This window comes from Peromyscus maniculatus, chromosome 8, assembly GCF_049852395.1.
Source record: "Peromyscus maniculatus bairdii isolate BWxNUB_F1_BW_parent chromosome 8, HU_Pman_BW_mat_3.1, whole genome shotgun sequence".
In the NCBI taxonomy this organism is placed as follows: domain Eukaryota; kingdom Metazoa; phylum Chordata; class Mammalia; order Rodentia; family Cricetidae; genus Peromyscus; species Peromyscus maniculatus.
Genome location: NC_134859.1, coordinates 26645314 through 26661684, shown reverse-complemented (window position 1 = coordinate 26661684; position 16371 = coordinate 26645314). Strand labels below are relative to the sequence as shown.

General features: G+C 36.8%; 1 protein-coding gene across 2 annotated transcripts in view; it reads right to left on the bottom strand.

The window, feature by feature from the left end:
- The window catches only part of Gabrb2 (gamma-aminobutyric acid type A receptor subunit beta2), a 216687-nt gene that overhangs the window by 99207 nt on the left and 101109 nt on the right, over positions 1–16371 (bottom strand). For both annotated transcript variants that reach the window (XM_006971617.4, XM_016005044.3), the window contains exon 6: positions 896–978. In XM_006971617.4, coding sequence (XP_006971679.1) covers positions 896–978 — 83 coding nt within the window. The remainder of the gene's footprint in view (positions 1–895; positions 979–16371) is intronic.

The window sequence follows — 16371 nt, the reverse complement described above, 5'->3', positions numbered from 1 at the left end:
ATTTTTCTCAAACATTTTTCTCTTCGAACTATGGACTGGGATAAACTACAAAATTGTTCCAAAGCATTGGTGGAGAAAGATAAATGAAAACTTCTTTTCCCTTAAACTAGCTCTTTGTGATGTCTGGATTACAGAAAGATAACAGAATCAACATTTTAGCCCACCCAGGGGGGCAGATGACTGACTTATCGTGAAATCCATGGTGCAGAAAAGCAAACACATTACAAAGCAAGTCAGCATCATAAATAAAATAAACACATGCATACACCGAGGCACACGCACACTGACGCACAAGCACAGACACACAGGAGCACACATGCACAGGCACACAAACCAGTCTTGCCCCTTCTATGACCTTTGACCTTCTGCAAGATGATAAGCTTCCAACACGGAAAATACGGTTTCAAAGCAAAAACAAACAAACAAAATCCACAGTTCAATCTTCAGAATGCAATCAGTCTTCATAGCCACATTCTACACTCACTTAATAACTGTAAGGGATAATATTTATGAGTTTCAAGGACAAACAGGATATTTTATGACATGCTGTAACCTTCACATATTTTCTCAAGCTTGTCTTAACTCTTTGTGGCATTTTTTTTTTCATACTTTAAATTCCTCACCATCTTCTGATATACTTCCAGGGTATTCGTGTCTCTATCTCTCTTTTTAATGACAAATCACACTTTTTCCTAAATATGTTCCATAGGATTTAGAGATAGATGTAAGAAAGTGGCCGCATTATGGAGGGGAGAGTGTGTCAGTGTCTGCCCGGATCAAATTTCAAGTACGCCTCTAGCAACTTGGCAAGACCACTGATTTAGACACAGAGGGTCTGTGTCTAAGGTGATCCTCCAAGCAGGAGTCCAGCCGACCTGGATCCTCAGAGACTTACAGCTTTCAATCTCCAAGGTGCAGTTTTGTTCATCCAGTGGATACCGCCTCAGGTCCATCATGCAGGCAGCTGTAGTTGTGATTCTAAAAGAGAAACGCCAAGATGTGTTGTCAGTGCTTAAAGCCAAGAGCAGAAAAGGAAAAGGCAAAATAAAACAAACAAAAATTAGCACTCTCAGAGACTGATTCCTAGCCTAAGCTTCCACAAAAGGGAGTGATGCATATTTTGAAGACTATTTTCCTTTACAGATCTTCTGCCTGCTTCCAAAGAGATTGGGTGATGTAAGTATCCGATTGAACCCAAATCATCTACATGTGTTTCTAAGGCAATTCTCACACATCTCCAGAATGCCTTGGGGGTGAAATGGTTCTAGCTGTATCTAAGATGACTAACGATAGTGACAAAAATTTTTTTTCACTGAGTCTCACATTTGTTTTATTCCATCCTTCCTTAACACTTTAAAAGAAAATCTTCTGCCAATCTTAGAATGGATCTATTATTTTTCATGCTTTCCTAAATCAAATTGTGCTTTATAAGCATCAACATTAATATACAACACATATCAGCCTTCTCCTAGGCCTGATTATTCAGTCCTAAGTAATCTGATATTCTCTTGGCTGCTTAGAAAGAGTGTCTTCTTTGATCTTACATTTCTGAGGAACCAATATGCTCCTTTGGCATTTAATTTCTTGGTCATTGTTTTACATTGATATTTGTATTGACGACATACCAGGAGCCACAAAGATTATAGTTCTAAATGACTTACAATGTTTCAACACAGTATCATGAAAGAACATAAAGCCCTAGACTCCAGTATGAACTCCAGTTTTATGCACAGAAGCTAACCGAGTGTTCAACATGTAGTAGGCTCTTTAAATAAGAGTATTGGCTGAGGGAAACTACGAATAGAAATTAATACTGGATTTGACCAACCCAGGTTTGCTCTATTGTAAGGAGCTCTGACCTCTGCTAGGAATGGAAAAATGAGATGGAATGCTGTCCTGGAAGAAAGAGCCTAGACTAAACTTTCTAAACTGAAATCATATTGTGTGGTACTAAACCAGTCATCCATGTAGCCTGACTCAGGGAACACACTCAGGTTAATCTGAGAATTAACCCACAGTGTAGACCAGGAAGATGTAATTTGTTATTCATAATTATGTTTCTTAATTTTAGTTTTGTTGTTGTTTATGACAAAAATGAACCCCAGAGCAGATTTCTTGTTGATTTCTTCTGTTACTTAGTGTCCTGTTGGTCCCTCTTTCCCAATTCTCTATCACCCCACTGTCTCCTATGAGTGTCTTCAATGTTTCATCTACAAGTTAATGCAGGAGCGGGACCTCAAAACTTTTCCATCTGTCTCCATGTTTCCATCATACACACAAAACATAAAGTAGATTTCGTCATGCCTCTGTTTTAAAAATTTAGTGGCTCTTCCATGGGAATCCAAAGCTCAAACTTTTCCCACTGTGCCCCACACCTTCTGTTCCTCTTCTTCCTTCCCATCATCATGTCCTACTATGTCTTCATGCAATGTCTGTCAGCCATCACCTTTGTTCTCTTACAACATGCTTACAACATGCACTGTCCCATGTCCCACCCCAGTCTTCATATCTTTCCCCATCTGTCACTCAAAGCCATGGTCCTGGGAGCTTGAACAGCTTACCCAGGATGATTGCCTTAACTCATGCTCCATTTTAGATTTCTGTTCACTAACTTCAAGCAATTACCACAATCTGGAATTGGTTTGCTAATTGTTCTCTCAGAACAGTCTTTTTCTTTCAATAAAATTTAAGCTCCTTATGGGCATAGACTCTGCTCAATTCACTGCAAAGGCACTCAATAAATATTGGCTGAATGAGAAAACACATTAATTTACAATGAAGCAAACAGTTGGATTTGCTCATTATTGGTCATTGCATTTGGAAGATTATTTTATTACATTACTTCTTTTTTTTAACTTAAAATGGTATTATGTCTGTGGTTAGAGATGTTCCTTTTATGGTTTTTACAATAAATGAAATTTAATTAATTTAAATTACAGGACAAAAGTTGTACTAAGGTTATCTTATCAATTTGGCTGTTTCAGCTTTCAATGAGATTTATGCTATATTTAAATTCTAGGAATTATATTAAAATTAATATTCACATTTAAATTTTAATTTAGTCTGGCTACATGATACTTGAATGGATTTTTTTCTTGACCCACTATTTTCATTTATAATTTTGTGTGAATTTATAGATTAATACACTGTGAATTGCCAATAACCAAAGATTATGACAGGAAATGAAATTTAGGAAATGATGGGCATACCATATCCTAATGCTGTGATGTAAAATGGTTGAATAGATTCCTTTTCTCAGAAACTAGGGGGATTATTACTTCCTTTGATAACTCTAATTCAAAAGACAAGAATGTTACAGAGGCATAACTACAACTTCAAAAATGAGAGAAACAAGTACAAAAATCCAGGTATGTAACTAAGGTGAAGTCTGTAATTGACGCTGTAGGGTGTGGTTCATAGCTCTGCTGATACATATTCATGGCAATTAACACCCATGAACTATGCTATATACAACAAGAAAAACAAAGCTACTAAGGCTGTCACAGAAGGAATGAGTTTTCTCATGTTTTAAAAATAAGTAGAAGGAGGTATGGCTGTAGCTGTAACCTGTTAGTAGAGCGTTTACCTAGCATGCATGAAGTCCTAGGTTCAGTTCCCAGTGCCATAAAAAGCAGGAGTTATAGCTTGGAAAAAAGAATCAGAAGTGTAAGAACAAGAGTGCTGAGTTGAGGCCAGACATTGTCTAAATAACAATAACCAAAAGTAGAAGGTGTTTTTCTTACAATATTCATATTATTTATTCCTTTATATTAGTTACTTGTTTTATTTTACTATTTTTTAAACATTATAACTCAGAAAGCTACTTAGTGTTTTCAAAATATTTGTATCTTATATTGGAGTTAAGTCAAAATTCTGGGATCAAAATTATCCATTTTAAATTTTGATCATGTCATCAAGGACTAGTGGCCTCAGACAAGTCACTGGCATCTTCTACCAAATGGAAAGACTTGTCAATCAAGTTGGCTGTAGGATGATAAAAGGAAGTTAAACATAATTTATAAGGTTTGCTGCAACATTTGTTATTAATCTGCCAATGAATAGATGCCAAGACAACTCATTTCACCACGAAACAGGAATTTTTGCCCAAAATGAAGACATGTATAATACCTCATGTGTCCATTACCAGCAAGGCAGAACTATATATATGAATATGACAGTAACACCACAAAGACATGGAACATTGCTACTCTATACACTTATATATCATAAACCTGGATCTGTCCCAAGAGCTCAAGGAGCTCAAACACATGTGCCCGACACATGTCACTAACTTATTTAAATATTAATAAATGACCAAACAAAATAGAGAAAGACACTCCAAGGTAAGCATTGATGCACAAATTAAAAATTTTGAAGTTATTCTTCTTATGGGTCAAATATAACGCATCTAAGAATTCTTAAATAAATTTGAGAATTAAGGTCATTTTTTTTACTGAAGGCACTACTGTGCAATGAATCCCATTCAGAAAACATCAGACGCAAACATCTAAGTCTATTTTTTATTCATAATCCAGCTGAGATTCAACTGTGGTAAGTGCAACAGACATAATCTCAGTCCTAATAAATATCCTCAGCAACATTTACAAACCTTAAATCACTCAACAGTATTGCTAGGTATCTTTGAAGAGACTTACAACCTGTTATAAAAATATCCTGGTTAAAGATTACATGATCCTTGGGCTGGAGAGATGGCTCAGCCATTAAAGGCTAGGCTCACAACCAAAAATATAAGATTACGTGATCCAGAAGATTAAGGAATTTTCTGTGAGATTATATCTCCTAATAACTACAGAAGCTACACCCATAAATTCTCATCAACATAATTATCCAATTCTGAGCTAAACAAAGACTCCACTAATAGACATGTTAAATTGGACTTTGAAAAGCCCATGACACCTGAATCCTAGAAAAAGGCCTACCAACAATAAAGGAATTCTGAAAGCAAAAGAAATAGTCTTCCCCCAAAAAACAGCACATCATTTCATTATCTAATATCAAATGGTCAGCCCTGAAATATATACATACAAATAATATTATGCAGACTAGTTAAGTTTTAAGACTTAACAAAATGGAAACAGCCTTGGTTTTAAATCAAAGAGTCCACCTCCAGAATGTACCTTACTTGTAGAGAGCCTTCAATGGTGTAATTGTAAACAACTTCTAAAGAGTTGAACTCTTTTGAAGAACGAATATTTTCCTTGGAAATGCCTGTATTTTATTTGGACCAAGAGATCTCTGATAAAATTTTCAAAATTCATCAGCAACTATCTTCCCGTAATTCCTTGTACTATAAAATATTAACATAGAGCAAGAAAACCAAATATATCATAAGGATTCACTAAAGACATTTATACATCAAGAAATACAAGCTAATCCAACCTAATAAAACCTTTGTATCAAAGCCCTAGTTGATATTTTTATAATTTCAGAATGCACATGTATCATTCAAAGTATAGATATAGCTAAAGATGGTTACTAAGCAGAAATGGATGCCCCTTTTCCTTATGCAAGATGAAACACCTGGAATCACAATCAATGTGACACATCTTAAACCTTCCAGTAGATTCTTTAGGAGATATGGGAATTGAAAACATGGTCACATATGTACAGCCTGTGAGAGTCTGGGTGGGATTTCAAACAGAAATTGTGAGAATATGAATGAAGTGATTTTTAGTGACTTTGATTTCTTTAATAGATTGTTATACTTATTTATTCCCCAACAAAAATTGCCTTTTATTCATACCATTGCATGGTTAAAAATATCAAGTGTCTTATCCTGAACTACATTTTATACAATATTCTATGAACAGTGTGGGTTTATTTGCTCAACAAATACATTTACTCAAAACCCACAACCAATTATAACTGCAAGGGAAAAAGAAGACTTCCTAGCATCAGCAGGCCAAATAAGCAGAGGAAAAAGAAGAATTTTAAAATAGGGAAATGGAGAGATGGCGCAGAAGTTAAAAACATATGCTGCTCTTGCAGGGGACCTGAGTTCAGTTCCTAGCAGGCATATCTAGCAGCTGACAGCTGCTTGTAGCTATAGCTCCAGGGGTTCCAATACTCTCCTCTGGCCTCAGTAGGCATTGTACCCATAGGCACAAACCTACACACACACACACACACACACACACACACACACACACACACACACACACACACAGTTAAATTGAAAATAAAATCTTTAACATGATCAGTTATCCCAAACATGTATCAGTGTGAATTTTGAGGTTTTCAAACAAAGAAAATTTCAACATGGGGAAATTCTAAATTTAGGCATTATGATATTAACGCAAATTATCAAATGTTCCAAAGAACTCATTTGGTTCTCTTTCCTTAAAAGATATTTAAAAACTACTTTGTTACTGTGCTACCATACTTGACATCATTCTGTATCTTATGGCTACTGTCACTGAAAAACAAAATTAATCTTTTACATAACTCATATGCAATAGGGTCTCACATTTTGTTAGGCAGAAATAATATAGATAAAGGAGGTGGGTTATTTCTTAAGTAGAATTCTAATGTTAAACACCACATATATTAATTGATCACTTACTAATAAGTTATAGATTCTGTTAGTACTATGGAAACGTTGCATCTCATCTAAGACTAATTATTATTCTCATACACAGACACAAGACAGTGGAGTATTTTTTGAGTCACACTGTAAGTGACAGAGCAGGAATTTTTATGTGGAACATTTGAGTCTATAGTCCTCGTTTTTAAGAATGGTGACATAAATGATTCGATAGATGACCTTGACAGTGTGGTGTTGGTTCCTCTGCATAGACCCAGAATGAGCTTTTGAGTTCTGTGATCCTGTATTCATACATTCATGGATGTGACCTTGGAGATGGTGTAATTTTGTTTTACCCACACATGCAAATGCTGTATTTCACAGATGTTTATTCTGTTTTACTCAATTATGTAGATTAGCCCACCGCAGACAAGTAAATACAAGCCTCCCCTTAAGGAGTCCCAGCTAATACTCTCTCCCCCTTGATTGAAGGGCCTCCTCAGCCCCTCCCCATTTTTTTGTGTGCCTTTCCAGCCTCTTGAGTGGCCTTGTGCTTACATTAAAATCTCCAAGACTCTTGCATAATTGTTTTTAAAAGCTCTTTAGAAGTCCTCATATAGAGTCACATGCACTACTACGCTCAACTTTGCAATCACCCAAAAAAAGTAAGATTGCTGGCAATCATGTTCCCATTTGATAAATCATGCATTTCAGATTAGAGCTATTTGTACTCTTCTGCAGATGTTTGGCCTTCTGTGACTCTTTCATTTTCTGGAATCTTATGCTCTGCAAAGATACTGTGACCATTAAAAGGCTACCCAGGTCTCTGCCACAGACACAGACACTATTATGAAAGACATTTCCCGAAATAGCCTGCTTCTGCAATGCAACCAGAAGTCTGTAGAAAGATCTCATTTTGTGAGCACGTAAACCCCCGTTCATCACAAACATTAATATAAATGTCTCAGCATAGGCTGTTATTTGCCTTCTCTTTGCTGTCTCTGTTTTACCCCATCTTTCCTGTACTAGGTTCTTGGTGGTCTCTCTTGCAAATTCTATGCTTATCTCAGAGGCATCTTTTTTCTTCATAAAATTTTCATCAAGAGAATTAAGAGGCATAAGGAAAAGTAATCATCCCATATTTGAGATCATTGACTAACTAAAATCTGACTTTATATCACAGAAAGAGATCAAATGGAACTATGATTTCTTTAGAAATTGGAGAGATATACAATAAGGATGGGAACTCTGAATTATTTTTAAAATTGCACTTTATTCACAATTTAAAATAATGTTCACTTTACTGGGTACTTTTGACATGATATCTATTAAACTAATCGACTAATCTTTTTTTCCTGTGTAATGTATCAGAAACCTACCATTTTAGTACAATTAATCAGTTTCATCCCCAGATTTCTTTCATTCATTCACTCACTCATTCATTCATTCATTCATTTTTTTTAAGACAGTGTCTTCCTATGTAATTCTAGCTAGTCTAGAAATTGCTATGTAGACCAGGCTGTCCAAAAAGTCACAGAGGGCTGTCTCTACCTCTGGAGTGCAAGAATTAAAGGCTAAAAGCTTTGGGCCACCACAGCTAGCTCATTTGATGTTTTTAATAGCTCACAGATGTTGCATGAGGACTTGCCTGTGACAGACCAAACTACAACTTCAGCTGGGTCTCTTCACATCTTTCTGGTCCCTCCCAAGTATATCTTAAAATGCAGACTCCACACATGGGAGCCTTCATTTGCTTCTCTAATTACACCCCCTAACCTTAGTCCCCAAATTTTGTGTTCTTGAAAATCAGTCTGTTTGGACTTCCCAACCTGTTCTGAGCTTGGCTGTCTGGCATAGGGAATGAAAGGCAGGACATGAAACTGAGATCAGGGGGAAGTTAGGCTCATTTTTGGCAGGACCCATGGCCCATCCAGTCCTCCCTACTGCTTTGAAAAGTGACTTCTGGGGAGCTGATGGCAACCTGCTGATCCTATGTTGTTAGGGAGGGGTGTTTTTTGTCTCTTTGTAAATAGCCCTTTTATTGCCTCCTCAAATGATCCCATTTTCAGCGAGCCATCTGTTTCCTGTTGGATTCTTGACTGATAGAATACATTATAGAAATGTATTTAAAATCAGAGGCGCTAACAGTTATGCTGTCAAAAATTCGAACAATTTCTTTCTGGAGTTCTCCGCCTTGAGAATTTGGAGATAAGATAATGAATATTCCCTTCACTCCTTAAATGAGACACCTCCTCCCTGTCATTCTGCTGTCTCATCATAGCCCCTGTAAGATGCCTTCTCCCACTGCCCAGCTAACATGGTCCTCCTTCCTGCCCGCTGCTCATCTCCTATGCTTATTATCGTAATAATGTCTACCACTACTGGGATTCTGTGTGTTCATTCACAGTGAGTTTTGCTTTCTCCTTAGCAGATTTGGGCATTGTCTAGTTAAGGTTGGGTTCTCTAGAAGCTGACCCTAAGAGGTATTTATTTGTGATCATCAACTATACAGGGAAGCTAGATGAGGGTTTGGACAAAGGAAGACTTCAAATTGTATTCTCTGCCGGATGGCAGCAATCCCAGCATGGCTACTCTCCCAGGAAAACTGCAATGTTTTCTTTAGTCAGACTGAAGTGGCCCTTAACCAGCCTCTCACAGCCTACCATGCACCCATAGACTATGCCAGGCAAGCATGACAGTACAGAGGAAAGCATGTGTGGCTAATTTTTCACCTTCTCTCACTCTCTCCAACTTTCTTTAGATAGCTTGCTGAATTCATAAGGCTGAAGATTCTAAGTGATCTCATTATTAACATATCATCATACACAGTTTCCATGCAATGCATCTGCATCTGTGATGAGCTATCATATACAATATACTGGTGATTCATTTCTGATTCCAACAAAATCTGCACATGACACCATCTCAGGGCTCTCTGCCACCTATTTCAGAGTGACATGTTTTACATAGAATAGGTATAAAGATGTATTGGGGGTGCTGCTTAATACTGGTCATAACCACACAAGTGTATTATAAGTACAAGTTAAGCCATTATGATTATTGCTTGTGTAATCAGAACAAAACTTGAAGGAATGATACCCAGTACTTCAGATGCTGCATAGAAATAGGCTCTTCTCTGTAGGCTGTGGGTTGGACTACAAACTGGTATGATGTTTCTGAAGGACTGTTTGAAAACAGCAAGAAAAACCTACCGAGTATATTAACCTTTGCTCCTAAAATTCCACTAGTGAGTCAGTGAGAAAGCACACTGATATACAAAGATGCTGAAGAAAATTTGTGATTTGGCCCAACAGAAAGGCTTGTGTACTTAAATAAGGTTATTGAGATGAATCTGGATCTAGACACATGATATGGCAAAACACTGGAGAACAGAAAACACAAGAAAGTTTTCCTGATAAGAGAATAGAATAGACAGCAATTAGAAAGCAATGAGGGCAGTATAAGTTGCATGCATCTAAAAAGTTACATCAGTATGTACTGAAGTAGTGAAAACCCTCCTAAAAGAGGGTTGGTGTGTTGCTTAATGGACTGCAGCACCAATCTTAAAAGGTCTTATTAATAAAAACAAACTGAGTGCCAGCTATTGGGGTAAATTCTGAAAGATCAGAGAGACAGAACAGGCCACAGCTAACCTCACATCACCAACTTCTCAGCTGATCCTGTTTCCTCAGACTGGAAGCCTCTGAGTCCTCAACTGGAATGAATTTCAGCTGAACTGCTGCTCAAAGCCTAAAAGCTTAACTAGACTCTAATTCCTGGTTTTCACGCCTTATATACCTTTCTGCTTCCTGCTATCACTTCCTGGGATTAAAGGCGTGTGTCACCATGCCTGGCTGTTTCCAGTGTGGCTTTGAACTTACAATTTGATCTCTATAATTATTGTTTTAATAAATCTCCAGGTACTTGGAACTCAAACTCTCTGAAAGGAAACCATTTTGTCTTCAGAAAGCTGTGGTTATCAGAAATTTTTTTTAATTTTAATATCAGTTTGAATTTCTTTAATTGTAAATTATTTATTCATGTGCTTTGAATTTTTTTTGGTCTAGGAAGTGTTCTTATTTTTTTTCATAGAGATTCTCTACAGTTTATGAGATTTATTCTTATGTAAGCTATCACTCACTTGCATGTTCGTTTCTTATTCTGCCATTATGTGTAAAATGTTTTTATCTGTTGCCAAATGAATAAAAATTTCACTTTATTTGATTCATGCTTTCAAATTTTATTCTTACCTTTTAAGCCCATCAAAATTTTGTATTAATGCACTATTTATGCTTAGAACACAGACTATGTATTTTTGTTCATGAAAAAAAATGTGGTGCCATTATTTTCTTGACAAACTATCATTTCTTTCCAAGGTAAGAAGTTGTGAAGGCATAGAGAAATTGAGATTCTCATCATTGCTAATAAAGATATAATATATACTTTGTATATAAATAATGTAAGGATAGAGTGGAGAGTGTAGTTTCATTTCTTAAAATGCTTTCTCGGCATACACAAAGCCCTAGGTTGCACCCCAGAACTGTATACACAAGGTATTGGGTGCTCTCCTGTAATCCTAGCACTTAGCAGATAGAGACAGGAGGATCCCAAGTGCAAAGTCATCCTTAGCAAAGTAGGAAATTCAAGGCCAACCTGGGATACACAAGTTCTTGCTAAGCAAATTTCACATATTAGGGCAAGAGATTTTTTTTTGTAATTTTTAAAGAACATTTTGTATGAAGAAAGTGATCAGAAATGAGTACAAAGAAGCATGGAAAAAATATTCACTCTTGCATCATCACTCTTGGTAATGTAGAGATTGGTGCCTGAGACACTAGTGTAACATTCTCATATACACCGACACAGAAGCAGACAACAGAAATGGAACTTTAGAAGCTTTGCAAGTGAGTATTCCTTGGCTTCTATCATGATTTTGCCTCTTGCTGTGTGACCTTGAACAGTCTAAGAAGAAACTCTACTCGTGTGAAAAATGGTCCTGCCGCCCCAACACTTCATCATCCTGTGGGTGAGAACCACTCCGCAAAGCAGTAAGGATGCTTGCTTCTGATGGGCAGAAACAATTTCTTCAAAAGTTTCAGCTACTTAGAAAGGTTTCAAACTGAGAAGTGGGGAGGTATGTGCATCAAAGCAACTAGAATTAAGAAAGCCCCTTACAGCTTCTGATCAAGAAAAACAACAGCATGTGCTAAGTTTCATTATGAAAGAAATCCAGTGCTGATAGTTTCTCAAAAAAAAAAGTCTAATATGAGGGTGTTAAAAAACAAGTGAACAAGAAGGGAAAAGTTGCCATGTGTTCAAATGATGACTCAATTTGCAATAAACATTTAATTTACAGTAAACAGTTAATTAAAGCAAAATAAAATGAAGCATGCAAAAAAAAGAGAGAAGTGGGACTCAATGTTAGGAAGGATTTCAAAGAAACATAAAAGGTTTACAAATAGAGGTTTTAAAAAAAGTCAGGCACCTGTGTTCCTACTACATGGATGGCTGAGGCAGGATGATTACCATGAGTTTGAAGCTAGCTTGGGCTACATAGTACTTAGTCATGGTCCATCCTGGGCCACAGAGTTAGACTGTAGGAACCAGAAGATAAAGGAGTTTGCTGAGAGACTGTTTCCTAGTAACGTGAGAAACTATAACCTTAAAGCCTCACTATGACTGTTCAAACATGAGCTGAACAAACACAACAATAGACATGCCAAAACAGACCAGGGAAGCCCATGAGGTCTCAAGCCTACAAAAACTACAGTCAACTAGAAAATACTGAGAATGGGATAAAAAGTCTTCCCCAGAAAAGATCACACCCATTGGTTATCCAATAACAAATGATCAGTCCTGCAAACATACATATAGGCACCATTATACATACTGAGCAGGTAGTACTTAGGAATATCTGTCTGTCTGTCTGTCTGTCTGTCTGTCTGTCTGTCTGTCTATATCTATCATCTATGTATCTATGTATCTATGTATCTATGTATCTATGTATCTATCTATCTATCTATCTATCTATCTACCTACCTATCTATCTATCTGTAACAACAATTAATGAAAAAAGAGGCCATAAATTTGAAAGAGAACAAGTAGGGGTATTTGAAGGGAAGAAAGGGAAGAGAAAAATGATGTAATTATATTACAATCTGGGAAAATAACCCTCCCAAGAAAAAAGGACAAAAAGTATTGATTAACAAATATATGTTGCAAAAATTAAAATATATGGTAAAGTCACTAAGATATTTTAAAACATTATGAAAAAGACATTCCTTATTTTATTCCCAGAAGAAGGGAGAATTAAAAACAGATGGTAGCAGAAGAGAAAAGTTATGGGATAAGATTTTCAAAAGTCAGTTCTGTTTCACCCCATTGTGAGATGGGAAGAGGGTTGAAGGAAAAGGGAAGACGACAATGTTAAAGAACAATTGTCCAGATTAATCCTTCCTCACTCTCCACCCTGTCTCTGTGTTTGCTATAATTCTGTCTGTTTTCTTTTCTTTCTTTCAAAAGAGAAGAAAAGATAGATGATTTCATGATTTTGTGAAGCGTCACTGGACGTTACCTCCTGATACACTGTGGATTCCTGCTGGGGCAGGAGAAGCTCTGTGGTTCTAACTGGAGACAGGGAAGACTGATGAATGATACCAACCGCCATTCATGGAGGGCTCAGTGGAGCAATGATTAGTTGTTCTTATGATCCACTGTGGACCAAACAGAGAAGTTTTCTCATAAATTTTACCATGAAGGGCACTGAGGATTTAGGTTAAAGAGAAAGATGGCTCTGCTGATAGCAGAGCTGTAAATGATGAGATGGCTCTCCAGGGTGGATGAGCAGGCTTCTTTTTCTGGAGATGATGTGTAAAGAACAGGCTTATTTGTTAAGATGATGGGATGGGGAGCAACTCACGGTGGTACAAGGATGATCTATATTTTCTGGTTCACGTAGACAGCCTCTCTACATGTTAATTTCTAGCAACTGAAGCAAATGTGTAAATTATTTGAAGCAGCAGCATAGCTGTAGAAAGTGGGCAGTACTACTGAGACTGGTCAATGCAACTGCTTATCTGCAGTTTTAATATGGCTCCTAACTATTAAAGTATTTTAACACATGCTCAATACAGCAAGAGCTAAAGAAAGATGTTTCTGACAACAATAGCTTAGGGTCATTCTGTAAGAACTGGATTCAGTATTTCATGTGTATCTCAATAATCTTCTTGGAGTTTCTGATTAGTTATGACAATTGTAGTAGAACACTACAATGCTGCTAATGAACAATTGTTTTTGGATTAATTATGTGCAAGTAATTAGATGCATTGTATCACTGTGGCACAACTGATTTCACATGTTTTCTCTGTAGATCAGATGACTTTACCTGAGACAAATAAGGAAGACTAATTACCTAATGCTTAACATCCCTGAGAGAAACACCAAGCAACATGAGATGTTGCTATTCTGATGTTGATAGAAGAAAACAGTAATATATGATACTAAGACCACAGCATTTGAAAACTATTTCTACACAGGACACAGAACACAATGTTCCTGGTATTTGTATTTTTCTTCCTAGAAATAATTTAAAAATATGAACTTTATGGGGAAAACCAATAGTTTTTCAATTGGCCTTAAGACCTATATTATGGTATAGGAGGAAAGAAACCCATGCCTGACCAAGATTCCTTAGTGGTGAAGTCATAGATCCTATTATTCATTATTTTGATAAAGGGTCCTAGTATCAAACTGCCTTCTAAATACTATCCATAGATTGGTGCAGCTTTCACCCCTCATCACAGAAGCTTACTTATGCAGTGGCTAGCCATTAATACAGAGGTTCACAACTCACCAAATGTCAGGGAATAAGTGTGTATGCAGTACTCAGCCCTAAAAAGGACATCTGTTTCACATATCTTCCACCACCGCTCAAGCCACAATGTGAAAAAGTTGATAAAATGATTGTAAGAGCCAGAGGTGAGGAAGATGGCTTCAACATGATGTCTTCTGGACATGAACCAGCCATTATTCTCACAATCTTACAGCAGCGGTACTTGCATAAGGCCTGCATAAGATCAAGCCAGTCTCAACACTTCAGAATGAAAAAGGAAAACGTCCCCCCCTCCCCCCCATGTAGCTAGCTGAGGAGTGCTTGTTTGTTGATAGCTGTTGGGGAAGGGGAAATTCATTTTCTTCAGTGATGTAGCCCACTGTTGGTTGGCCATGCTACAGGTTATGATCCTCTACACTCTTATGCTTATGGGTAGCACTATTTGGACTCAGTGGATTCTAAATAATAAAAAATAAATAAAAACATGAACTTGGGAAGATGTTGGGGTACCTGGGAGGAGTTGTGGGATAATGGTGGGATAGATATGACCTAAATATGCTGTGTATGTATATGTATGTATGTATGTATGTATATATATGTATATGTATGTATATATATATATATATGAAATAACTAAAATTTTTTTTAGAAAATAGAAGAACATATTATATTATAATATTTAAAGGTGTTACATTGGCCAGAAAAGTAACTTTTATAAATTAAGTTGGTTCTGAGGGTTGATGCTAAGCAAGCCTTTGATATAATCTGAAAGTTTATAATTGAGAAAACAAGCCTCTGGAAGTCAAAGTGATTAACCCTAACTGTCAGTCAGTTGGAGGTGACTGAAGACCAATTTAAATCTCTTTCGAGGTGAAGAGTTAATCCTGGACAGTGTGTGGCAGTGTGAAGCAAGAGCCAGGATATCTGTGAGCTTTCAAAACAACATTAATTTTACTAATTAATGTCCTCAAATTTTTAATTGCACTTTATTATATCCCTAAAGTAAGCAGTGGAGTAAATGAAATGTAAAAAAAATAAAAATAATAATAGTTTCCAAAGCATGTAATAGTGAATTCAGAGACTCGTGGCCACCTAAGATGCGGAGACCTTTCAATGATTTTGAAACAGCTAATTTATATGCTCCCTACAAGGCCCAATTTCCACTGAGGAAGAAGGGTTAGGAAATGCATAAGAGCTGGAACATAGGGCAAAGAGCTGGAAAATGCAATTCTCTAGACTCAGTGAAACCATTGTAATCATCAACTTATGATAACTGTAGTTACACAAAACCAGCCCTATCAACATCAGAAAAGGAGGAAGGAGAGGCTCATTTACCCCTGAACTTCCAGTTATACATAGATTCTTGGAGAAGGGTAATCACTCTCTCTACTTGTGTATACACTGCTTAGCTCTCCAGACTCCAACGGATAGCTCTAAACCCATGTTCCCTCCGATGGCACTGGTAAAAAGCAGGGAAACACAACACAACATGAAATGAACAGAAATGAACATAAGGGAGACAGACATTTGTGGGGGTTGGAGAAGGTGGACAGGGATGGTATGGGGGGTGGTGAAAGTGTTCACTATGTATTGCGTTTACCTATATAAAATTATAGAAAGAAAACCTGTTTTTTAAAAAATTAAGAAGAAATTAAAACTAGAATATGTTGGCATAATAATTCCTTTGGTTCATAGAACATACAAGTAAGTTAGGATAAGACTAACATGATTTATATTACATTTTTCCATTTTAGTTAAATGAATAGGTCTATGAATTATTGGCACATTGCACAATTTCAGAAAATAGAAATGTCTTCAGGAAATCTCAGGCTTCTAGAATGTAGGCCTCTTACACGGCAGAGCTGTACTCCATGGGCCAAAATGGAGACTGTTCACAATGAGTCTCAATAAATATTACTACATTTTAAGTTGACTGCCTCAGATATTTTATCAAAATGACTGAAAACTAACACAAATACATGCATTAACAAATGAG